The sequence below is a fragment of the Eschrichtius robustus genome, chromosome 10 (assembly GCF_028021215.1).
Source record: "Eschrichtius robustus isolate mEscRob2 chromosome 10, mEscRob2.pri, whole genome shotgun sequence".
Lineage (NCBI taxonomy): Eukaryota > Metazoa > Chordata > Mammalia > Artiodactyla > Eschrichtiidae > Eschrichtius > Eschrichtius robustus.
In genome coordinates, this window is record NC_090833.1 from 68,277,968 (window position 1) to 68,304,077 (window position 26,110).

At 40.3% G+C, this 26,110-nt stretch overlaps 1 protein-coding gene across 3 annotated transcripts in view; it reads left to right on the forward strand.

Annotated features, from left to right (window-relative positions):
• ADAMTSL1 (ADAMTS like 1) overlaps positions 1 to 26,110 on the forward strand; it is a 464,565-nt gene that overhangs the window by 315,684 nt on the left and 122,771 nt on the right. For all 3 annotated transcript variants that reach the window (XM_068552874.1, XM_068552875.1, XM_068552876.1), the window contains one exon: positions 15,153 to 15,280. In XM_068552874.1, coding sequence (XP_068408975.1) covers positions 15,153 to 15,280 — 128 coding nt within the window. The remainder of the gene's footprint in view (positions 1 to 15,152; positions 15,281 to 26,110) is intronic.

Consider the following 26,110-nt stretch of genomic DNA (forward strand, 5'->3'; position numbering starts at 1 on the left):
CCATACTGTTCTCCATAGTGGCTGTATCAATTTACATTCCCACCAACAGCGCAAGAGGGTTCCCTTTTCTCCACACCCTCTCCAGCATTTGTTGTTTGTAGATTTTCTGATGATGCCCATTCTAACTGGTGTGAGGTGGTACCTCATTGTAGTTTTGATTTGCATTTCTGTAATAATTAGTGATGTTGAGCATTCTTTCATGTGTCTGTTGGCCATCTGTATGTCTTCTTTGGAGAAATGTCTATTTAGGTCTTCTGCCCATTTTTGGATTGGGTTGTTTGTTTCTTTAATATGGAGCTGCACGAGCTGTTTATATATTTTGGATATTAATCCTTTGTCCGTTGATTTGTTTGCAAATATTTTCTCCCATTCTGAGGGTTGTCTTTTCGTCTTGTTTATGGTTTCCTTTGCTGTGCAAAAGCTTTGAAGTTTCATTAGGTCCCATTTGTTTATTTTTGTTTTTATTTCCATTACTCTAGGAGGTGGATCAAAAAAGATCTTGCTGTGATTTATGTCAAAGAGTGTTCTTCCTATGTTTTCCTCTGAGAGTTTTATAGTGTCCGGTCTTACACTTAGGTCTCTAATCCATTTTGAGTTTATTTTTGTGTATGGTGTTAGGGAGTGTTCTAATTTCATTCTTTTACATGTAGCTGTCCAGTTTTCCCAGCACCACTTATTGAAGAGACTGTCTTTTCTCCATTATATATCCTTGCTTCCTTTGTCATAGATTAGTTGACCATAGATGTGTGGGTTTATCTCTGGGCTTTCTATCTTGTTCCATTGGTTTATGTTTCTGTTTTTGTGCCAGTACCATATTGTCTTCATTACTGTAGCTTTGTAGTATAGTCTGAAGTTAAGGAATCTGATTCCTCTGGCTCCGTTGTTTTCCCTCTAGACTGCTTTGGCTATTTGGGGTCTTTTGTGTTTCCATACAAATTGTGAATTTTTTTGTTCTAGTTCTGTAAAAAATGCGATTGGTAATTTAATAGGGATTGCATTGAATCTGTAGATTGCTTTGGGTAGTATAGTCATTTTCACAATATTGATTCTTCCAATCCAAGAACATGGTATATCTCTCCATCTCTTGGTGTCATCTTTAATTTCTTTCATCAGTGTCTTATAGTTTTCTGCCTACAGGTCTTTTGTCTCCCTAGGTAGCTTTATTTCTAGGTATTTTACTCTTTTTGCTGCAATGGTAAATGGGAGTGTTACCTTAATTTCTCTTTCAGATTTTTCATCATTAGGATATAGGAATGCAAGAGATTTCTGTGCATTAATTTTGTGTCCTGCAGCTTTACCAAATTCATAGATTAGCTCCAGTAGTTTTCTGTTGGCATGTTTAGGATTCTCTATGTATAGTATCATGTCGTCTGCAAACAGTGACAGTTTTACTTCTTCTTTTCCAATTTGGATTCCTTTTATTTCTTTTTCTTCTCTGATTGCCATGGCTAGGACTTCCAAAACTATGTTGAATAATAGTGGCAAGAGTGGACATCCTTTTCTTGTTCCTGATCTTAGAGGAAATGCTTTCAGTTTTTCACCATTGAGAATGATGTTTGCTGTGGGTTTGTCGTATATGACCTTTATTATGTTGAGGTAGGTTCCCTCTATGCCCACTTTCTGGCGAGTTTTTATCATAAATGGGTGTTGAATTTTGTCAAAAGATTATTCTGCATCTGTTGAGATTATCTTATGGTTTTTATTCTTCAATTTGTTAATATAGTGTATCACGTTGATTGATTTGCGTATATTGAAGAATCCTTGCATCCCTGGGATAAATCCCACTTGGTCATGGTGTATGATCCTTTTAATGTGTTGTTGGATTCTGTTTGCTAGTATTTTGTTGAGGATTTTTGCATCTATATTCATCAGTGATATTGGTCTGTAATTTTCTTTTTTTGTAGTATCTTTGTCTGGTTTTGGTATCAGGGTGATGGTAGCCTAATAGAATGAGTTTGGGAGTGTTCTTTCCTCTGCCATTTTTTGGAAGAGTTTGAGAAGGATGGGTGTTAGCTCTTCTCTAAATGTTTGATAGAATTCACCTGTGAAGCCATCTGGTCCTGGACTTTCGTTTGTTGGAAGATTTTTAATCACAGTTTCAATTTCATTCCTTGTGATTGGTCTGTTCATATTTTCTGTTTCTTCCTGGTTCAGTCTTGGAAGGGTATACCTTTCTAAGAATTTGTCCATTTCTTCCAGGTTGTCCATTTTAATGGCATAGAGTTGCTTGTAGTAGTCTCTTAGGATGCTTTGTATTTCTGCGGTGTCTGTTGTAACTTCTCCTTGTCATTTCTAATTTTATTGATTTGAGTCCTCTCTCTTTTTTTGATGAATCTGGCTAATGGTTTATCAATTTTGTTTATCTTCTCAAAGAACCAGCTTTTAGTTTTATTGATCTTTGCTATTGTTTTCTTTGTTTCTGTTTCATTTATTTCTGCTCTGATCTTTATGATTTCTTTCCTTCTTCTAACTTTGGGTTTTGTTTGTTCTTCTTTCTCTAGTTCCTTTAGGTGTAAGGTTAGATTGTTTACTTGAGATTTTTCTTGTTTCTTGAGGTAGGCTTGTATAGCTATAAACTTCCCTCTTAGAACTGCTTGTGCTGCATCCCATAGGTTTTGGATCGTCGTGTTTTCATTGTCATTTGTCACTAGGTATTTTTTTATTTCCTCTTTGATTTCTTCAGTGATCTCTTGGTTATTTAGTAACGTATCGTTTAGCGTCCATGTGTTTGTGTTTTTTACGTTTTTTTCCCTGTAATTCATTTCTAATCTCATAGCGTTGTGGTCAGAAAAGATGCTTGATATGATTTCAATTTTCTTAAATTTACTGAGGCTTGATTTGTGACCCAAGGTATGATCTATCCTGGAGAATGTTCCGTGCACACTTGAGAAGAAAGTGTAATCTGCTGTTTTTGGATGGAATGTCCTATAAATATCAATTAAATCTATCTGGTCTATTGTATCATTTAAAGCTTCTGTTTCCTTATTTATTTTCATTTTGGATGATCTGCCCATTGGTGTAAGTGACGTGTTAAAGTCCCCCACTATGATTGTGTTACTGTCGATTTCCTCTTTTATAGCTGTTAGCAGTTGCCTTATGTATTGAGGTGCTCCTATGTTGGGTGCATATATATTTATAATTGTTATATCTTCTTGGATTGATTCCTTGATCATTATGTAGTGTCCTTCCTTGTCTCTTGTAACATTCTTTATTTTAAAGTCTATTTTATCTGATATGAGTATAGCTACTCCAGCTTTCTTTTGATTTCCTTTTGCGTGGAATATCTTTTTCCATTCTCTCACTTTCAGTCTGTATGTGTCCCTAGGTCTGAAGTGGGCCTCTTGTAGACAGCATATATATGGGTCTTGTTTTTGTATCCATTCAGCAAGCCTGTGTCTTTTGGTTGGAGCATTTAATCCATTCACGTTTAAGGTAGTTATCGATATGTTTGTTCCTGTGACCGTTTTCTTAATTGTTTTGGGTTTGTTTTTGTAAGTCCTTTTCTTCTCTTGTGTTTCCCACTTAGAGAAGTTCCTTTAGCATTTGTTGTAGAGCTGGTTTGGTGGTGCTGAATTCTCTTAGCTTTTGCTTGTCTGTAAAGCTTTTGATTTCTCCATCGAATCTGAATGAGATCTTTGCCGGCTAGAGTAATTTGGTTGTAGGTTCTTCCCTTTCATCACTTTAAGTATATCATGCCACTCCCTTCTGGCTTGTAGAGTTTCTGCTGAGAAATCAGCTGTTAAACTTGTGGGAGTTCCCTTGTGTGTTATTTGTCGTTTTTCCCTTGCTGCTTTCAATAAATTTTCTGTGTTTAATTTTTACCAATTTGATTACTATGTGTCTTGGCATGTTTCTCCTTGGGTTTATCCTGTATGGGACTTGCTGTGCTTCCTGGACTTGGGTGGCTATTTCCTTTCCCATGTTAGGGAAGTTTTCAACTATAATCTCTTCAAACATTTTCTCTGGTCCTTCCTCTCTCTCTTCTCCTTCTGGGACCGCTATAATGCGAATGTTGTTGTGTTTAATGTTGTCCCAGAGGTCTCTTAGGCTGTCTTCATTTCTTTTCCTTTTTCTTTACTCTTTTCCACAGCAGTGAATTCTACCATTCTGTCTTCCAGGTCACTTATCCGTTCTTCTGCCTCAGTTATTCTGCTATTGATTTATTCTAGTTTAGTTTTCATTTCAGTTATTGTCTTGTTCATCTCTGTTTGTTTGTCCTCTAATTCTTCTAGGTCTTTGTTAAACATTTCTTGCATCTTCTTGATATTTGCCTCCATTCTTTTTCCGACATCCTGGATCATCTTCACTATCATTATTCTGAATTCTTTTTCTGGAAGGTTGCCTATCTCCGTTAAGTTGTTTTTCTGGGGTTGTATCTTGTTCCTTCTACTGGTACATAGCCCTCTGCCTTTTCATCTTGTCTGTCTTTCTGTGAAAGTGGTTTTTGTTCCACAGGCTGCAAGATTGTAGTTCTTCTTGCTTCTGCTGTCTGCCCTCTGGTGGATGAGGCTATCTAAGAGGCTTGTGCAAGTTTCGGCTTTTCATTTTTAAAGGGTTATTTAAACAAATAAAAACTAGAATATACAACAGAGACCATAGGTGGCCCTGAAAGCCTAAACTCTTTGCTATATGTCCCTTTACAGAAAAAGTGTGTGACTTCTGCCCCAGATCATTTGACATGCTACTGCCAGAGCATCTTTCTTTCAAAATTGTCCATGCTGCTCCCAGGCTTAAAATTCTTTTCATGTCCAGCTGGCACTTGAGGATAAGTTCCAAATGCCCTAGCATGATATACAACGCCTTTTATCATCTGATATCTGCCTGCCTCTCTTGCTTCATCTCTTACCAAATCCCCTCACTTCACCCCACTGAGCTCTGCCCTTCCGAGGTACCCACTTACTTGCTGTTTACAAATTTGCCTGGGAGCTTCCAACCCACTTTGTCTATCTAATCCTATCCTTCCTAACAGGAATCCTTCCCTTCAAGGCTGGGTCAGATGGCCCCCTCTGCAACCCACATGGTACCCTGTGCGTAATACTCTATCTCTGCCCTACCATTGTGTATTAGAATTAGTTATTTGTTTTTCTATATTACCTTCTGGATTATGTTACTCTTCTTCAAAGGCAAATGTTTAAGAATGTATCTTATTTTCTCCACAATTCCAAGAACATAATAGACACTAGACAGATGATAAACTGATGAATGAAGGAAGGAAGAAAAGAATGATGGATGCCAGTGATGAGGAGGGAGGTCTCCTAATGGCTGGAGACAGCAGTCTGCATGGTTTTGCATAATCTGGACTTCCAGTCTCTAATGTGCAGTTATGGCAGAGTTCCACAGTGGTACCCACTCCCAACTTAACATTTCTACCTTGCCCACGTGTTCTCCCCTTGAGAAGTTTCAGGAACCCCGAGGTTCTGTGGCACACAACTGTACAATTTGCAAAGTACTGCTATAGTGTGAATAAGTGCGAGAGTAGATATCTTATGGTATCCTGTCTCCCATTACATCCAGACCAAGGGATAAATCCTCCTCATCATCACCATCATTGCTAACATTTATTGAGCACTTGCTTTGAGCTATAAGCTGTTCTAAGTATTTTACAGGTGTCCATTTATTCTTACAATAACCCTTTAGGGTTACTATCCCAATTTTACAAATGTTTACAAATTGAAGCACAGAGATGTTAGATTCAGTCTGGCTCCAGGGACCCTGTTTCTTTGTATTGATTTTAACCTTAGTTGAATACATGGGCTTGCCATTATTTTAGAAAGAAGCCATTGGGGTCAGCTAGACCTAGCATAAAAAAACATGCTATCTTCTAGCCAGCTGGCTTCCAATTTGTGAGCCTTTTGTTTTTATTGTGGCACATCTGTCTCAGGGAGAGCCTTTTCTTCTCTTGGTCACTCTACCTTTACATACAAACCCCCAGCTGTAAAGATGCACAGTGCTCGGCACATAATAGGCACTCATAAATATTATAATTGTCACATCTGTGTTTGTGTTTCTAACCGTGTATGTTTACAGTGTTGATGGCCTGTGTATGTGTGTGCTTAGATAACTCAACCACAAACAAGATGAAGCTGAACTGTTTCTTGCTTTTTGGTCACTCTGATAAATACTGAACACTTCCTGGGCCCTTCTACTTTTCACCACATTTTGAGCTGAGATTCAGGCAAAAGCTGAATTTGCATTTGGAGAGGGGGCAACCCTAGTTGAAGAATCTTGTAAATAACTCTTCCCCACATCTAATACCAGGAGGCTCATGTCATTATGGACAAATATATATGTTCAGTATTCCTACATCGGAATCCAAACTCCAGAAACAACACCTGCAAGGACACTGCTAACTTCTTTACAGAAAAGTCAGATTTTCCAAAATTGCCACAGGGAGCTGGGTTACCAAACTTGGAAGGAAAGCTGCATGAAGATTGATCCTATCCTCTGAGAAGGATCTAAACACTGCTGATAGCCCCACAATAGGGCAGGGAAGTCCCTGCTTGCTATGCAACACCTTTGGTCCAAGAGTGAGCTGGTAGTCACATACTCCTCATAGCTCAGCTGATAGAAGTCTTAAAGCATTTAAACAAGGCTTTCCTAAAAGTTATGGGCTTTTTCAAAGGAATGCAGTTGAACATAACGAAGAATACGAAACTAGATACTTGGAAGAAAATACTGATCCCTTCTTAGGGATGGAGAAGCAGCTCACAGGTGCCATTCCATCTATATGGAACCCTAGGGAACAGGCTAATGCCATGGAGTTTCTTTTAATCCCTTTTAATCCCTAAGCTGGTCCCTGCCTTCTTTCTATTGTGTGCCTGGGTGCACCCACCTCACTCCCCCACCCCCTTGGTCAAGAGGAGCAACCTGATGGTATATCAGTTAACCCTGGGGACAGTCGACAGTGGTGGAGGATGGGAAGGCTAGAATCACAGCATCTTAGTTCTACCACATAGTATCCACATAAGTCTAACCTCTCTGAACCTTGGTTTTCTCATTAGTTAAAATGATCATACCCACCCTGCAGAAAAGTGGAGTGAAGAACAGAAATATTATCTGTAAAGTGCCTGGCACACAGTGGATACACATTTGACAGTATAATTGTCACTTGGAGATAAGACCAGTGTAACACACCATCTTCCAGGATGTCACAAAATTAGGAGTTTTACTCTTATTTTGAGGAACCCCTGGGCAGTTTTTCAAAGAATAGCACTAGAAAGGTGTCTAGGAAAACACAGTGTGATTGAGAATTATCAGCCTAAATCCAGACAACAGGAGAGGATGCTTATACTCTACTGACAGTTTTTTGCTGACATTTCTGATCTGGTAGGACAGAGAAATCGGTATGCTCTAAGTGTTTATACTTTCCAGAAAGCTCTGGACAATGTTCCAAAGTGGTGTTGAGTAGGAGATGAATTAAGGAGTATTTGGAAGGCTTTAGCTTGGGCAACGCAGAGTATCCACAAATGGAAACTTCTTAGAATGGAGGAGAGAATCAGATGGAAAATGCCTCCAGGGTCAATTTCAGAACCACAGTTGTGAATAATGCTATATGTAAAAGTCATAAGCACATGAAATGCAGTTTCCAAGTTTGTAGATAATATAAAAACTGGAGGCTGGGCAGTTAGGAAGGGAAGAAGAAACCAGTTTCAATTTGGTTTGGCTTGTTTCCTTTATAGAACTAAAGGACATGGGGAGGACAAATGTTTCTCCCTGTTGAAAAGTGTAAGAATAGCAAGTCAGAGAAAAAGGAGCCATCCCAGTAAATACATAAGCTTAGCCAAAAAAAAAAAAAATGTATAGAAGATCAATGCAAGGTCACAGAAATGACTAGCATGAATCAGACAGCAGAGAACATTAGAGGACATCAGTGACAACCAGAGACAATCAGTGACAACCAGCCACTGTCTACTCTCTGAAAAGCTAGAGGGTCTCAAAAGATCCCCCTAGCAGTTAATTTATTCTTCCTAGAAAAGTGGTCCTAGCAAATAGCAGTTCTGAAAAAGTGGTTAACATTTTCGTATAAATGAGGAAGATCCTGAAACAAACCAGAAATGAAAGTGCTTCCATGTTCTAGGTCAGGGTCAGCAAACTTTTCTTGTAAAGGGCCGGATAGTAAACATTTTAGCTTTGCAGGCAATCCCGTCTCTGCCTCAACCACTCAATTCTGCCAATGTAGCATAAAAGCAGCCATAGAAAGTTCTTAATCTGCTGTGGCCGTGTGCCAATAAAACTTTATTTACAAAAGCAGGTGGCAGCCGACTGGAGTTTGGTGATCTCTATTCAAGGTAAATAGGAGATCCAGTCAGAGTCATTTCACGCAGAGGTCTGTAGTTTGAAATGAATTACCCAGCAGGCAGATAGAACTACTCATATTAGCAAATTCAAGACTTTATGATTTTCTTAAGAGAAGGAAGCTGAAGGGTTTGGCAGAAAGTATTAGGACAGGGTTAAGAGTGTGTGGTTAGGTGACCTTTCCCATTCCGAAAATATTTTCTATACTTCCACCTGGAGCAGTCATGGAGCTTCCGGCATTAAATAACTTTTAGTTGCAATTAAATTAAAAACAGCCAAGGTTAAAAAAAAAAGTTGCCCTCACCAAATGGTGATACAGAACTCTTCATGAACCTCAAATCTGTTCCCTAAAATATCTGTACAAAACAAAGCTCTCCCTTGCAAGTCTCTGGGCTACTATATTTTTTGGTTTTGGAAAAAAATTCTTGCTCGCGGAGGACGTCTTCTCACAGCATTCTTTCTGTCCTCCAGCTTCAAGCTACTTAAAATCCAGAATGTTCTTGTTAGTGACTGTCCATTTCCCTGAGTAACTACAAATCTTCTCACAACTTACCCCCAACCCAAAATAAAGCCAAACCACAGGCCTTCCTATTAGGCCCCAGTGGATGCTTGAATAGAGTCAGTTTTTTTTAAAGGTCAAAGGTCATTCCCCATTTCTGATTCCCTGCACCAGCTGAGCAAGCTACTTAACTTCTCTGAGCTTCTGCGTCCTCTCTAAAATACGATGATAATATCAATCTAGTAACATGATAGAATAAAGTTGTATAAAACTTGTCCACTTACCTACTAGATACCTGTTCCCACTCTCCCTTTGTGGTAGATTTGATTATCCTAATCTTAGGAATCCCTAAGCAGAAAAAAGAAAAAAAAAAAAAATCTGCATTTCAGGGTAAGGAAAAGACCTCAACATATCCCCCTAGGAGTTGGGAGCTGACGTTCTTTGCACAGTACCCCTTAACTTACTCGCTTCTAAGCGCACTTTTTTCCAATTCTTATTCTTTTACTCTTATTTCTATACTTTTTTTGCAATTGCAGAATTCTGGCTTTTTTTCTTTTCAGTGTTCTAAGATTTCAGTATTTGGTTAGTAGTGTTAAAACAGTTATGGAAATAACTAGTTGTCCTTATTCCGAGATTCCTGAGTCAAGAATGGAATTGAGGCAGTTGCCAACCCAGTGTGCCATGTGGCCTCAGTCCTCTGCTCCTCTTTCCCATCCCCAGGGCTGCCACCAAGGTAAACACACTGTGGCCCATGCCCCACTCTCTCACAGGGCAAATGCCTTACCACCTGGCCATGGCCCTGACTTACGTTTTTTTTCTTGAAAACGCTACATTTCTCAGTCATTTACCCATGTCAAAGCAGCTCCTCACAACATCCAGAATACGTAGGTTCAGACATGAAGAGTGAATGATGATGGCGATGGTGATGTCGACAACACCAAATAATAATAGTAACCTGCACTTCTGTAGTATTTACTATGTCAAGTACTTTTGTATGTTCTTGAAATACCCGAACTCACGTAGAATATTCACAACAACCCTAGGTTGGTGCAGTAATTCTCCTCATTCTATAGATGAGAAAATTGTGTCACTGAGAAGTAAATTACTGGTCCAAGGTTACAAAGCTACTACGTGGTACAGCTCGGGTTGGGACCCAGTCACCATGACTCTGGAGTCTGTGCTCTTATCCACTGTGCTATATTGTCAAAATGATCATCTTCAGCTCCATTGCTTTGAAGGTCACTAAATAAGTCTTTGTTAAGTATTTATTCAGCATGCCAGCACTATACTGAATACTGAAGAGAGAACTATAAAAGAAGTAGGAGTCCCAGCCCTTGAAGTATTCGTTTACAATCTAACTGAAGGAATGAGATGTTGTAGAATGGAAAGGGCTTTGTAGTACAATTTAAGACAACTCTGGAAGATCAGGAAAGGAAGGGATTCTTGTGGACTGTGGTAACAGGAGGTTGAACTTGAACTTACTCTTAAGGGATGGGGAGAATTTGGAAGGATCAATAGGAGGAGGAAGAACATGAACTCTGTCCAAAACTAATGACAAGGAGAGTCAAAGAGGCTATCTTGAATGGAAAGACAGGTTTGTGTTGGGATGTGGGACAGATAAGTTTGAAAAGATGAGGAAGACACTGTTCTAAAAAGAAAGGATGTACCTATAATTTCTAGGTTCTAGTCGTGTGTTGAGACCTAAAATGGGTTTAAGAATGATTTGTTAAGGTGAGAGGCCTGAGATGGTACATCATGGCCGATGTAACAAATGGGTATTTCTGGGTCCAGAGCTTGAAATTTTCCTCTGACAACTGGAAATTCCAAGGAGGACTTTCAAGATGGTCATGTAGGTTACCCACACCTGTACCATCACAAATTACTAATTTACTAGATGTATCTGATGCTTAAGCTGATACTTTTTTCCTTAGAAAACAGTAAGAAACTGTTTCTTAGAAATAGGTCCTCAGAAACAGTAAGCTCACTCCTTTATTTGATCCTCACAAGAACTCTCTGAGGTGTTATCCTCAATTTGCAGAAGGAACTTAGAGGCTCGCAGAGCTGAAAGGCTTGCCCAAGAACACCACGCAAGTCTATGTCTCTTGACTGAAGTCGGGAAGGCTTCTCCTCTACCGCAGTTTCACATGGTTGGTTGTGGATATGACTTTGAGAGGTGGGCCTGTACAAGACAGTGGTGTCACCGTTGAGCCAAGGATTTAGAAGGCATCATGATGCCACCCCACACACAGGATTGCTAGAGCCTTTCCTCTAGACACCCAGAGCAGCCTCCTTTTCAAATGAGAGTACTTTCTGACTATGCATTGCAAATGCAGAGGAGAGAATTCCACCACAAGGAGCTTGTGCTTGGTAGGACTGGCCCACGAGCACTTTGTCCATATCCTACTCGTTTGGACAACAAGGGCTTCACTTGTGTAACTAAAACAATTATCTGTATTCTCTCAAGTTGTCCTTAATTTGTAGAATGCTTGAGAAGACAAGCTGTCACAAAGAAGCTTACAAGTAAAGGCCATGAGAAAAGCAAAACTGTTCTTTCATTTTCTAGCTAAAAATAATGACCAAAGAAATAAAGCAGTAAGTTTTAGCCCAGTAAACCAAAACGGATTGTATGGGAGAAAAGCAGAGAGTATTAATATACCTAATATGACCACAGTACCATTTGCTATGTATGTCTTAATTATGCCCCAATCCACGTCCCCTCATCCTCTAATTCCATAAATTCCAAAACAACCCTGAGAAATCTTTCTGGTTTTGTTTGGAAAGCAGCACTATGTTTCTGTGCCTGTGCATTCTAAAACAGGCCTGTCAAATTTGAAACCTAAATTCAAGCTGACAGAAGTCAGCTACCAACAAATTAAGTTAAATTAATAGAGTTAAAAAAAATTAATAGAGTTGATGCCTGATATACAAAGAAAATGCTTTTTACCCCAGGAATCTCTCTCCCTAGATGCCAGGCTAGATAGAGAGACTAAAGCAAACCTCAGTCTCCAGCAAGCCCTTTCCTTTGCCTTGTCATGTTTGCTAGAGAGTCCTGCATGGGAACCCTCTCCAGAAGTATTTCTTCCCCTAGTGGCAGCCTCCAAACTCCCATCTACCAATTTTATGGGCATACTAAAGACATGAGAGATTGGAAAACAGTACTGGAACAAGAAACCCTATTTCAAATCCCTACTCACACACCAAATAATTATGTACCTCCTTGAGCTAAAGAGTTCAGTTTTATGACTAGAAACAATTTCTAAGTATACACAATAAATGAGAAATTCAGATTTTGTCCCATGTAGATTTTATCTTAAGACAATATTTAAGACTGTTTTATGAAGGCAAATATTTTCGCTTCTTTATCTTTGTATGCATTTTATGGAATAGAAGAATATGTGAATGCTAAATTTTGAGATCTAGATTCCTTTTTTTTCCATTCCCATTATTCCCATCTTAGTTCAGGCCCTCATGGCTTTGTGCCCAGTGTGATGGAGCTCCCCCTTCTCTTCACCAACTTTGTGGGAATTCTTTTCCAGGCTTCATACGGGCAGGAAGCATCAAGGCTCACTCAGTAGCACCGGTGCCTGGAGGAACTGATGCAGCTATAAAAGCTAACCACCACCTAAAAAAAGTTACATGTGTCGGGCCCAGTGTGGGAGTGGGATTTACAACTCCCTGCATGAGATCAGGCAGGTGCAGTAGTTTTATGGGAAGAAAAAATGATCCAAATATAGAGAGCTAATAAATTGTCTGGCGGGGGCATATTGGCCAGTATCATGAGCCCCTCTCCCTTTCTCCCTCACAACCTTTTCATCCCCTGTCCTTCCTCACATTTAATTCTTCATTCAGGGTGTCCAACATTACCAACAGAAGGGTCATTGGAAATACCAAAAGGTGGTCTGCAGCTTCCTTATATACTTCATTTTAACTGTTCCTTCTGCTGGATAAGAAAACATACTTCAACTGGGGTTTAGAACGTGATAAGCTGAAATGTATAAAGAAGGGATTTGCCTAATGGTAAAACTTAGAAACAAAATCAAGTTCAGAAGACCTGTCTTCTAGTCTTGTGCTCTAAATGTTCACTTCAAGAACCCCTTCTGATAGGGCTCTGATAGGGAAGGAACTATGCCAACAGACTTAGGAATTTAGCAAATCTTAATCCCTGCCTTTTGAGGATGGTAAAACTGCTTAATGATCCACTAAGTTCAGTCACCGTAAATTGTCAGTTCTAATGAAATTTGGTTAAGCCTGCTTTCGATATTCCCGTTTGGAAATTCTTTTGGAGGCATCCATGTTCCTGGGACATCATAAAGATTTAAATCATTAAGTCAATGTTTCATTTGTTTAATCTAAAACAGCCTGAACACCTGAAAAGATTTAGCAATGATACTATGATGCATCTATTAAGAGTCCTACAAAACAACAGTGATATTATTACTTAAAATATTGTATGGCTTACTAAAGATAAGCAAATTATAATCATCTTTCTCTTATTAGCTCTTTGAAATAAACGAAGCAGTTAGTATGTAATTGTTGACTTTGAGAGAAAACACCTAACATGGGTGAATGAGTGAATGAATGGGTGGATGAGTTCTATCACAATGTCTCGTAGCCTCTCTGTCATCCCCCACAAAGTTTCAGCTCTAGTTCAATGCCACAGAAGCTAGACTGTCCCTGTAATAGCGGTGATGGTCTGGAACGGCACTGAATCAAACACAAACCATCCAGAAACTTCCCTTTAGCTGAGATTTTTCTATTTCCTTCCCTATTTTTATCCGAACTGCCCATACATAGGCAAATCGAAGAATGATTAATGTAAGCCTTGCTTTTTCTCTCTCCTGCCTTTCCTCCAAGAGGAGGCAAGAAAAAGCAAAGCAACAGGTCCAAGGCCAAAAGCAGAGCTGAGGAAGCCTGATTCATTGGCAGACTGGTCACCCACCTCAGAATAATTAAGAGCTGACTAGAGGCGGCACCAAATTGCAAATACCATAGAGTCTGGAGGGGACCCAGCAAGAGACATAGTAAAGAAAAAGAATTGTGTAGTGGGAGACTGCTGCTGGGACGGGAGATGTGACTCCTAGTCTTAATTTCACCACTAAGTCTTGTGAGTTCCCTGACCTTTTCATGACTTTTTTTCCCTTTCCTGAAAAACGAACCCTTACCTGCTTTCTTCCTCTGGATGGATGTTAACATGATATTAGGTGAACAGTTCTTGGAGCCTTTGGAAATCAGAGAGGTGGAAATAATCACAAAGATGGAAATGACTGACTGCAGGAACCCCAAAGCCACCGCTAAATCATTTCTGTGCTATTGAATGATTTATTGACCTAAGGCCCTGCCAGGTCCGGCACTGGATCTCTGAAGTTCCCATCCAGTCCTCCCCCAAACCCTTCTGGGTTCCCGCCTCCACATACACACTCCAGTCATCGTCAGCCTCATCAGGACATCAGCTTCAAGTCATCAGTAGACATTAATCCGCTTAACTGCTATCATGTCACAGGTAGTTCTTAGAAATGGCATGAATCTAGAAAAGAAAAAAATAGTAGACTGAGAGGGGAGTGGATTCTGAGGCTCATGGAAGGTACTCACAATTTGATTCTTAAAATTCTTTTCAGGTAAAGTATCTGAACTATGTGGTGATTATTCTGGAATTTTCTCTACCATAACCCTGAAGGGCAGGCTTTACCTTCATTCTGCTGGCACTTTCTCTACAAAGAGCCCTCTGCCAAGCACTGTGGGAAATAAAACAATAAATAAGGTCTAATTTCTGTGCCCAATGATATTTACAGACTAATGAAGGCAATAGAATTGAGATACAGTTACACATACAACTTCCTTCCAATGTGTGCATCCAGATCCTCTCGTCAGTATTCAATTTGGCTGCCTTTCTCCCACCTCCAAGCCTTAACAGATGCCTTTCTCTGTATCTGGAAGCTCTGCCTACTTCCCACCATCCAGCCAAGCCCCACTCCTCCTTTATAACTTGGCCTTTTCCTGAAGAAGACTTCCCCAAATCCATCTGCAGCATTTGTTCTAGCATCTCCTCTCACCCCCGGTGTGTGTGTTATGTGTATTCAGCACACATATGCTGCCTGCTCCAACTGTTAGCATTTAGTCCAAGTAATCAGCAAACTGCGTAAGCAATCCAAAAGCTCCTTATTTGGGCTTGCTAACAGAATCACACCCATCAAAGTGGCAAGAGAGGCTGGTTTCCTGAGTGTCACTGTGGCTGGTTTGTGCCTGTTGTTAAAACAGGGTTCTGACTACCCCTGAGGTTCCTTCCAGCTTTACCAATATCCAATGCCAAAAAGGAGTCAACCAACCTGACCGGCCCTACATTTCTTTTCTGTTGCTCCAGGATTCTTCTACAGCCAGATGATTCCTTACAGATCCTGGCACCCGTGGAAGCTGATGTGGGTTTCTACACTTGTAATGCCACAAATGCCTTGGGATATGACTCTGTCTCCATTGCCGTCACATTAGCAGGTAACGTGGAAATCCCTGTTCAATTCAGAAACCATTGACCGGTGCCTACAATGTGCCAAGCAGGCCAGGGACACAGACACAAATGAGATCCATACCCTGCCTCCGGAAGTTTATAATCTGTAATTGTAATCAAATGGAGATAAAGTGTAATATGAGATAGAATGAAATAAGTGCTGATAACCAAAGAGGGTGCAGTTTCACTCTACCTGAGAGGTCTTAGACTTGGAGTAGAATTTTGATAAACAGAGATGCAGGAAATACTCCAGGCAGAGCGAACATGAGCAAAGGATATGTATACAAGTAAGTAGCCTGTTGGGGAACATGAATCATGACCTAAGATCATTGAATGATCTTTTCATTTCTCCTCCGTCCACGTGTTGCAAAGACGACTTTAAGACCTGGGTAGCTGGAATTCTGTGGCTGTGGGTTGGAGCACAAGTGTTCTTCTCTGTGACTGTTTATTTCAACCTCTTGGTCTAATACACCTGCCTACACTTCACCTTTATCCATAGAGGTTAGGCAAACCATTCTACACATAGCAACTTCAGAAAATTGCGATTCAGAGTACCATGCCTCCCAAGGTTGTGGTCTCGTAGTAAGGTACTCTTATAAAACCTCTCTTACATAGGGCAGATCCTTGCCTTTGGAACTGAAAGAGACCTTAGATACCAGCTAGACCAGAGCCCTCAGTTCTCAGAGGCCAGGCAACCTGAGGTCACATAGCCTCTCAGCTGGTGGCAGGGAAAAAGGGAACTGAGGTCTCCTAACCCCCAGATCATTGTTCCTCCTTCTCCCCACTGATGCTACCAACCCGGGCTCCCTTTCCTCAGATCTGGGCCACGCAGCCTTTGTGGCGGTGTGTTGCATGTGTTTGTATTTATTCTTTTCCATTGCCGCTCCCATCAGATGATTCAGTAGATGCTAGAAAAGCCGACATCACCCCACACTGACCTCATCCGTCCACGCCGGGATTATGTTGTCACGCTGTTTTCCAGTCACACATGCTACTCCCTTGCATATCTGTTTAGCAACAGTATATCTACCCCATGACCTAAGGCTGATCTGGGAAGGGACCTTGAGCGGGACGCTTTGCAGAGAGGATGAAAGTCAACAAAGAATAAGGCGAGCTAAGGGGCCCTGGGGTGGATTACAGACTGATAATAATGCCTATTCTTTTGTGTGTGTGAATAGAACATTTGCTTTGCTCCTAATGTATTCCAGTCACAATCTTTATGCCCCTCTTGGTTATACAGAGTCCAGATGCTCGGCACCCGTCTGGTTAATTCTCTTCTGCCTTACCCCCTCCCATCTGCCTTGGCCAGGGCACTGCTGACACCCTTCCAACTGCTGGCAAGTAGTGGCTCTTACAGGATTAACTCTCGTTTATATTTATCCAGATACGGTTCAGCTCTGTCACAGACTAAATACCCTTTGTTCACCTGAATTTAATACGATTCACGGAAACCTGTCTGGAATTAAGCAAAGCAGTTGTAACATCAGGCTTGTCTTCAGCTCTTTGAAGAGGAGCTATTGGAGGCTGCCAAAATATTCAAAGCCAGGGAAGAAAGAGAGCAGCCAGAGAGGCACCGGGGGAAAGGGAGAAAAGGAGCTGAGTGATGAAGTAGTTCACGCACACCACACCCAGGGCTTAGGAAGCTGCGTCCATGGGCTTCAGTGGTGGGGTTTGTTCAGGTCTGCTAGCAGATCTGTCAAACAGTCCCTCTGAAAGGTAAGGCCCAAAATGGATACGCTGCTTTCAGACTGTATTTGTGTCTTTACCTGGGATTATCGTCTAGCCTGGTGTCAACGTCTGCACTCACAGTTTTAAGTGACTCACACCCTCTGCCAAGTATTACTGACGAAGAGCAACAAGTTAGACCCGAGTTTTGTGATTCGTGACGCTTACAGACTAGTGAAGGCAATAGATGCACGCGTGACTACCTCGAATGCAGAGACAGTTACAGTTTCCTTCAAAGGTACCCCACATAGGCGTATAAGATACAACCTAAATATAACGTAAATGGGTGTGGGGCGGCGGTTTGCAGGGGATAGATGTGGCGCATTTCTAAATCTCATTACCAGTTATACTGTTCTTTAACCGTGTGACCTTGAACAAAGTGTATAACCTCACTGAGTCTTTGCTGTCAGCTGTAAGAGTGAAATTAATCCTATTTTACAGGATTGTTGTGAGGTTAAATAAGATTGCACGTGTGAAAAAGCCCTTAGCCCAATGCCAGGCACATAGTTCACACTCAATAAATGTTTCGTTTTCTTTCTCTAGCTCTCCTAAAATGAAACGCATCCTGAAAACAATTTTAAAATGTGTAAAACATTAGCCCAACTTTGCTTCCACGTATTTTCCACTGTAAGTCTTCACACTGAAAATTTTCAAGTACGGACTTAGGAGCTGATTCAGCTCACTTGTGATCAAATCCTCGTGGTAAATCTCAGTGCTTCTGTGCTTTTAAAGACATTGTACAGTTTTTTCTGGTTTTTTTTTTTTTTTTTTTTTGGTTTTTTTACCTTGACTTCAATATAAATGTAGGCCAAAAGGAAAAACAAGATTTTTCTTGAGGCTCAAGCACTCAGGTATCCCCATGATTTTATAAGAAATGTGTGAATTTTGGCCTTGCCTATCCACCTGAATCAACCAGATACAGGGACATTTGTTCATAGTAATTCACAACAGCAGGCATAGCATGGCAGTTAAGCCTGCAGGCTCTGGAGCCTCATGGTCTGGACTTGAATCCTGACTCTGTCACGTCCAAGCTACATAACCCTGAGCAGCTTCTTCACACTCTCTGACTCAGTTTCTTTATTTGTCCTATGGTGATAATAATAGTGTTTGACTCAGAAGCTTCTTGTGGAGATTAAATGCCTTCATCATGTAAAATGCTTATAAGTGTGCCTAGCATGTAGCAAGCACTCAATACTCGTTAGCTCTTATTATTATTGTGAGGATAAAACAAAAGCCAGGTTATTTTTACAGTAGGGGAGATTCCTTTTCCGAGACCAGAATGCTCACAAACCCTTTGTAGAGCACCTCACTCTAATGTCTCAGCGTCTCAATGTCAAGGGGGAAGCTGAATTAGCTATCTGAAAAGCGGTTGGAGTGCCTGGGTCCAGAGCAAGGGAGGTGGCTACACGAGGAACATTTCACATGAGCCAGAGGAAGGGAGGTCTGGTGAACCCTCCCTGGCCCATAATTGGACCTCTCCTGTTGAGTTGCCCCATCCTCTGAGTTGAGTGTGTTGTCAGTTCTGCTTCTCAGGTTCATTGTAGGTCCATTGGCACTCTCTACACAGTTTTTGCTTAAACATATAAACACCATTTAGCTTTAGACACACCAAACCTTCCTTGCTCTGCCCTGTTTGAGCCTGTAAGATATTGTCTTTAGAGCCCTTTGCTTCTCTCCAAACTCATCAGTATGTGTTGATTTTATGTTTTAAGTCGCAAAGGTTTGAGAGTACTTTGCGAGTATGTCTCGGCGTGGAGATGGCTTTCGTTTCCCTACCTACTACCCTGGTTCTGGAAACTCACAGCCATGTAGACCCAGTGGCACAAAATTCCCTTCTGTCCTAAACTGACTTAATTGGATGCCTGTTTCACTGCTCAGAAGGTAAATGAGAGGGGAGGGTAGCAGGAGCTAGGGAGGAGGATAAGAATGTCACCAAAATGTCACGTGCCTAACATGTTGAAGAACTTGATTACTTTGTGTGCGGGTATAAACACAGGTAAAGAAGAGTTTCTGGTGTGTGCAAAGACAGGCATTAAGATTGGAGAGCCATCTTGACTAGTCAGATTCAGCACTCAGCCAGAGTTGCTCAGAAGGCTTCCAGATCTGAATGGTGTAGGCAGCGTTTTGAAGGAAAGCAGTAGTTTCCTGGTAAATTGCTTCAGTCTGGATCAGTGGAGGGGAGCTTTACTTACCAGTGCAGATGAGGCTTGTCCAGGTGTAAGCCATTGATGAGGTCATAGCCATAAGGGAAACGTTTTTGGTTGTCATTGATTTTATAAGATCACGAAAGAGATACTGTAAGGCCTGCTTGACATCATCAATGGAAAATGAGAAGAAGATGGGGGCTGAGGGTTTAGCGTTATCTTTCATTGAAAGGAGAGAACACAGATGACCTCATCCAAAGTTTTCACAGGAAAAGAGAGACAGAAAATATTCCTCCTTTCCTGGCATGTTTCTCTGCGTTTTTATGAGTTGAATAGCTGACACATATTGTGTCTAATAAAGAGATCACAGAAACCTCACTGGGAAAATAAAAATAAAAGGCAGTTGTTGTTTTTTTTAATTCTTCTTTCTCGGCCCCCTCCTCATGATTTAGTAGCTGCAATAAAAGACAAGCAGTTTTGTAAGCTTTTCATAATGTAAGTCATTTCAAATTGGCATTTCTGAATTTTTCATCCAGCCATTGTTAACCAGAGGAGGATTTTGCTTCATAGAGAGTTAGGCTCAGAGAAGTGTTTGTCACCAGCGGCAAAGACCGACAAAGGAAGGTTTGCCCCAGTGCACTAGATCAGAAGGAAAGGCACACAAGTTTGGCTGTCTTCCTGATGGTGCTCTGAGCAACAGGGTAATGGCCATTGACTGATTCAAGCTGCCATCAAGGGACTTCATTATCTAATACAATACCAGGTAACCAAGTTCCTTAAGTTTTCCTCAATATGTATAGATGTGTAGCATGCCCACTAAAGAGGCCTAGCTTTTAGAGAATTCAGGTAAAATGGATGAGAGTATAGCAGGAGAATCCAACTTACTCTGCTCCCCAGTAGACTAGAGGAAACAAACAAGGAAGTACAAATGATCTAGGCTAACCCATCTCACATCCTGAAAAAGCAATTTCCACATCTGTCCAATGGAATGAAGGAAGGATGGGTGGTTGGACATGTAGTGGGTACCATATCCTTGGTTGGTTGTTTCTAGGAGAGGCTGCAGCATCATGCAGCTGTACTGGGTATGGGGTCCCTCCTCTAGGACTCTGCAGTGGAACATGCAAAAGAAGTTAGGTCAGCACCACTTGCTGCCTTAGTGTCCTGAGGGAGCTGTCAACTTCAATTGAACAATCAGAAGAGGTAATGGCAGTAACCTGAGTAACCTGACACGCTGGCATTGGCAAAAATATCTTTAGGGAATGGTGATTGAACCAAGGGAGAGGAGAAGGAAGCCATGCAGCCTGGGGATGTGCAAGAAAGGGCAGTCTAAGCCCTACCCACTTCCTTAGATCCTAAGGGCCCTGCAATATTGATACCAAAGGCACACCAACTAAACAGAATCACAAAGGTGGAGAAATACCAAGTCCTTCTCATTTTTTCGTGCAAGGTAATTAATTAGTAGTCACAGTGTAGACCCTGACTCATCAAGAAAAGGTTAAATTTGGTTAAAACTGTTTTATCAGCTTTATTGAGGTATAATTTACATCCCATAATATTCACCCATTGTAAGTGTTCAATTCAGTGATATTTTAGCAAATTTTTTAAGTTGTGTAACAATCACAGCAAACCAAGGTTATTGTTTGCTGAAAAACTCCATGGAGGTATAATTCACATACTATACAAGTCAACCATTTAAAGTATACAATTCAGTGGCTTTTAGTACATTCAGAGTTGTGCATCCATCACCACACTCAATTTTAGAACATTTGCATTATCCCCAAATAAACTCCACACCTCTTAGCCATCACTCCCCAATACCCCCATTTCCTCCAGCCCTAGGTAACTACTAATATACTCTGTCTTCATAGATCTGCCTATTCTAGACACTTCAGATAAATAGAGTAATGCATGATCCTTTGTTACTGACTTAGCATAATACGTTCAGGATTCATGCATTTTGTGGCATGTATGCTGCATTCCTTTTCATGGTGGAATAATATTCCATGGTATGAATATACCACATCTTCCATTTGTCAGTTGATGGACATTTGGGTTGTTTCCTGTTTTTGGCTGTCATGAATAATGCTGCAGTGACCATTCATGTGCAAGTTTTTGTGTGGACATGTTTTCATTTCTCTTGGGTATATCTACCTAAAAGTGGAATTGCTGGATTGTGTGGCACATGTATGTTTAACTTTTTAAGAAACTGTCAACTATGTTCCAAAGTACCTGCCCCATTTTATATTTCCATCAGCAGTGTATGAGGATTCCAGTTTCTCCACATCCTCACCAATGCTTGTTACTGTCTATTTTTTTAATTACAGCCATCCTCATGGATGTAAAGTGATAATTCATTGTGATTTTAATTTCCATTTCCCTAGTGACTGACGATGTTTTCACGTGCTTATTAGTTGTTTATATATCTTCTTTGTTGGAATAGTAACTTTGGTGATAAAGACAGTGTATATGGCCTGTGTATTAGTTTTTTATTGCTGCCCTAACAAATTACCACAAGCTTAGAGTCCTAAAACAACACCAATATATTATCTTACAGTTCTGTAGGTCAGAAGTCCAGTACAGTCTCACCAGGATAAAATCAAGGTGTCAATGGGGTACACTCCTTTCTGTAGACTCCAGGAGAAAATGCTTTCCCTGTTCATTTGGATTGTTGGCAGAATTTAGGTCATTGCAACCTACGACTGTGGTGCCTGTTTTAACTGAGTGTCATTCCCAGGTTCTAGAGGCTGCTGCATTCCTTAGCCCTTGGCCCTCTTCCTCCATCTTCAAAGCTAGCAGTTGGGGGTTGAGTCTTTCTCATGTTGCCTCTCTCCGACAAACTCTTCAGTCTCCCTCTTTTAATTTTAAGAACTCAAGTGATTAGACTGGCCCACCTAAATAATCTAGGATAATCTCCCTATCTTAAGGTCAGTTCATTAGCAACCTTAATTGCAGGAAATTGCAACTTTAATTCCCTTTTGTCATGTAATATAACATAGTCACAGATTCCAAGTATTAGAATGTGGACAGCTTTTGGGGGGGGGGGGCGCATTATTCTGCCGACCACACCCTGTCTGAAGGGCACCGCTCATTTTCATCTTACTAATGTCAAAGGAAAACCCAAATCTAATGTTGGTAGACCTTCCAATTTTTCCATACAAGCCAAACCAAAACACACACATGCATGCACACACACACGCACGCACGCACACACACACGCCTTTTGTTTTTAATCTCTCCACTTTTTTACTGAGCCCAACTAATTCAAATTTTTAAAAAATTCTTTCCAGACCAAACATGTCAGTGGTCTGCACATAGCCTGGAGGCTACCAGTGCCCTTTGGTTAAATCATCCATTTTCTATATTCTCTGCTCATGTATTACAGCTCATTTCCCAGTATAGTCAAGAGTGTTACTAAAGTGTAATAATTTATTTTATTAGATTACACTAAAACCATGTAATGATTTGGATGGGAGAGAAATATTTAATTTTTTACTACTCCTAAAAAGGAAACTTATTGTAACAATAGAATAGGTAAGATTTTAGGGAAAGTATTTGCCTCATTACAAAAGTTAGAGCAGATTTAGAACTATAAACCTGTGTCCTTATTGTAAACAGAGGGATTTTAAATAAATGCACACTTGGGTCATTTTTTAGATCTAAAAGTTCTATGAATCTCTTACATACAAATCAAGTACAGCAATCTCCACCCACCACTACCAGCTCTAAACTGCCCTTACTTGAAATTCTAACATTTGCAAATTCTATCATTTACTTCCTTTATCTTTGGGAGACTAGAAGACTAGATGGCAAAGAAGGACAGCTTTTGCAATAAAATCTAGGAAAAATTACAGATGATGGGGAAAGGTATCAGAGGACTGGTGAGGAGAAAGGGTGTAGAGTTGACTAAAAGGTCAAACACTGATTCAGCAGGCAGGAAGTGGGAGTGAAGGAGACCTTGCAAGAGAGACAGCAGGACAGGAAGGAGTTGAAAATTCCTGAGCTATAAAATGTGAAAGGCACTTGGAAGGAGAACCAGGCTAAAGAAAATACCATGCATTTTAATATGACTGTTATCTGTAACAAAGCAACTCTTGTTGAAATTGCCAGGTAGCCACATCCTGAAAAGTTTCTGGCCAGCAAGGGATAGTAACTGGCCATTAATAGTCAGGACCCATCATTACTGATTTCAAATGTACAAGATGTTGTTGGTATTTTTAGAAAAGGTTTCATAGGTTCATAAGACAAGTTTTCATAGGTTCATACTGATTGTGGTTCCTTAAACATTATTTGACTCGAGTTCTTAAGTTCGTCAACTGGGAATGCTCATTTCAGGGAGTTTTCACAGATTTCACTCCAGTGGCCCTTCTGAAAGACCTATGATAATTGCAGTGTAAGCAGAGGCTAGCATTTCTTAAGGTGTTGCTTTGATATTCTCACTGATTGCAAGGCATTATCCATGGATTAAATCTGGATTAAATACAATTTGCTTAGTTTTAGGTAGTGAAAGTATGTGAAATTTATAACACCTTATTGCTGTATACTCAAATATTTTAATTAGTGGGCGTCACTTATCTTATTCACTTTTCTCTTGAATTAAGATTTGGGTCTCCTGTGGATCTCATTACAGTTTTCTTGAACAGAGTCATAGGGGCACCAGCAAGTCAGCCTGGCATGCGTTGTTTCACAACTTCTCTGGAAGTAGATACTTTCTGGGGACTCCAACAAGACCAGCCTTGGTGTGACTTGAAGCTCTGTCTGTCCGGAGACTGATAGCAGTTTCAGGAGAAGCTGGAGTATTTAAATAATTTCTTCTTTGTTTAGCCTGAAACCCTCACAGTTCTTCAAAATAGAAGCACTTGAGTTCCTTCTCACTAAAAGATTTGTTCTCTCTCCTCTTTCCTGTTTTTTCCTCTCTTTCTTTCTTTAAACTTGTCCTTTCTTTGTGTTTTCTTGGTTTATCAGAAGTTCCCAACGCTGCTCCTCAGAGCATTTTCTCCATGTATCATAGCAAGGATAATGCTGATGATAGCTAACATTTATTCAAACTGCATGCTGTGCTAAGGAATCATTCATACAGTTTTACAAGCATTAATGTGCTTATTGCTCTCAGCAACCGTAGAAGTAGAAAACCAAGGCACAGAGAGACTAAATAACTCACCTAAGGCCACTCAGCTATTGAGGGATGGAGTCTGAACACCTGCCATGGAGGCACCACTTCTCATGCCCATGCCCCCTGCAGGCATCATTACTTATCATGCACTTTTGCTGCTCAGTCCTCCTGAATGTAACCCAGAATCCATATCTGAGCAGTGCTCCAGGAAGACTCTGACGATTGCTGCAATCATAATCTCAGGTCTATTTGCCATTTTTGCATCCTCCCCGGAGTTCTTGGGTCATTTCCAAACCTGCCTCCTGCAGTCCTGGTTTCCAAAATTGCCCAGTTTCCCCGTCACCTTAAACGAGTCTTCTCATTCTCCTTGGGAGTGAATGCACATGCACACTTCCTAGAATAGACTGCCTCTCACGCAACAGTGAGCCTCTGAAGACTTTAAAGTACAATCCAGTTTTTTCTCTATTTTTTTCAATTTTTTTAATTTAATTTATTTTATATTGGAGTATAGTTGATTTACAATATTGTGTTAGTTTCTGGTGTACCTCAAAGTGATTCAGTTCTACATATACATATATCCATTCTTTTTCAAATTCTTTTCCCATGCAGGTTATTACACAATATTGAGTAGAGTTCCCAGTGATATATAATAGGTCCTTGTTGATTATCTATTTTATATATAATAGTGTATGTATATTAATCCCAAACACCTAATTTATGCTTCCCCACCCTCATGTTTCCCCTTTGATAACCATAAGTTTGTTTTTGAAGTCTGTGAGTCTGTTTCTGTTTTGTAAATAAGTTCATTTGTACCTTTTCTTTTAAGATTCCACATGCAAGTGATATCATATGATATTTGTCTTTCTCTGTCTGACTTACTTCACTTAGTATGATAATCTCTAGGTCAATCATGTTACTGTAAATGGCATTATTTCATTGTTTTTTATGGCTGAGTAATATTCCATTGTATATATGTACCATGTCTTTTTTAAAAATTTTTTAATTTAATTTTATTTTGTTTTTATACAGCAGGTTGTTATTAGTCATCAATTTTATACACATCAGTGTATACATGTCAATCCCAATCACCCAATTCAGCACACCACCATCCCCATCCCCACATGGCTTTCCCCCCCTTGGTGTCCATACGTTTGTTCTCTACATCTGTGTTTCAACTTCTGCCCTGCAAACCGGTTCATCTGTACCATTTTTCTAGGTTCCACATACATGCGTTAATATACAATATTTGTTTTCCTCTTTCTGACTTACTTCACTCTGTATGACAGTCTCTAGATCCATCCACGTCTCAACAAATGGCCCAATTTCGTTCCTTTTTATAGCTGAGTAATATTCCATTGTATATATGTACCACATCTTCTTTATCCATTTGTCTGTTGATGGGCATTTACGTTGCTTCCATGACCTGGCTATTGTAAACAGTGCTGCAATGAACATTGGGGTGCACGCGTCTTTTTGAATTATGGTTTACTCTGGGTATATGCCCAGTAGTGGGATTGCTGGATCATATGGTAATTCTATTTTTAATTTTTTAAGGAACTTCCATACTGTTCTCCATAGTGACTGTATCAATTTACATTCCCACCAACAGTGCAAGAGGGTTCCCTTTTCTCCACACCCTCTCCAGCATTTGTTGTTCGTAGATTTTCTGATGATGCCCATTCTAACTGGTGTGAGGTGATACCTCATTGTAGTTTTGACTTGCATTTCTCTAATAATTAGTGACGTTGAGGAGCATTTCATGTGCTTCTTGGCCATCTGCATTTCTTCTTTGGAGAAATGTCTATTTAGGTCTTCTGCCCATTTTTGGATTGGGTTGT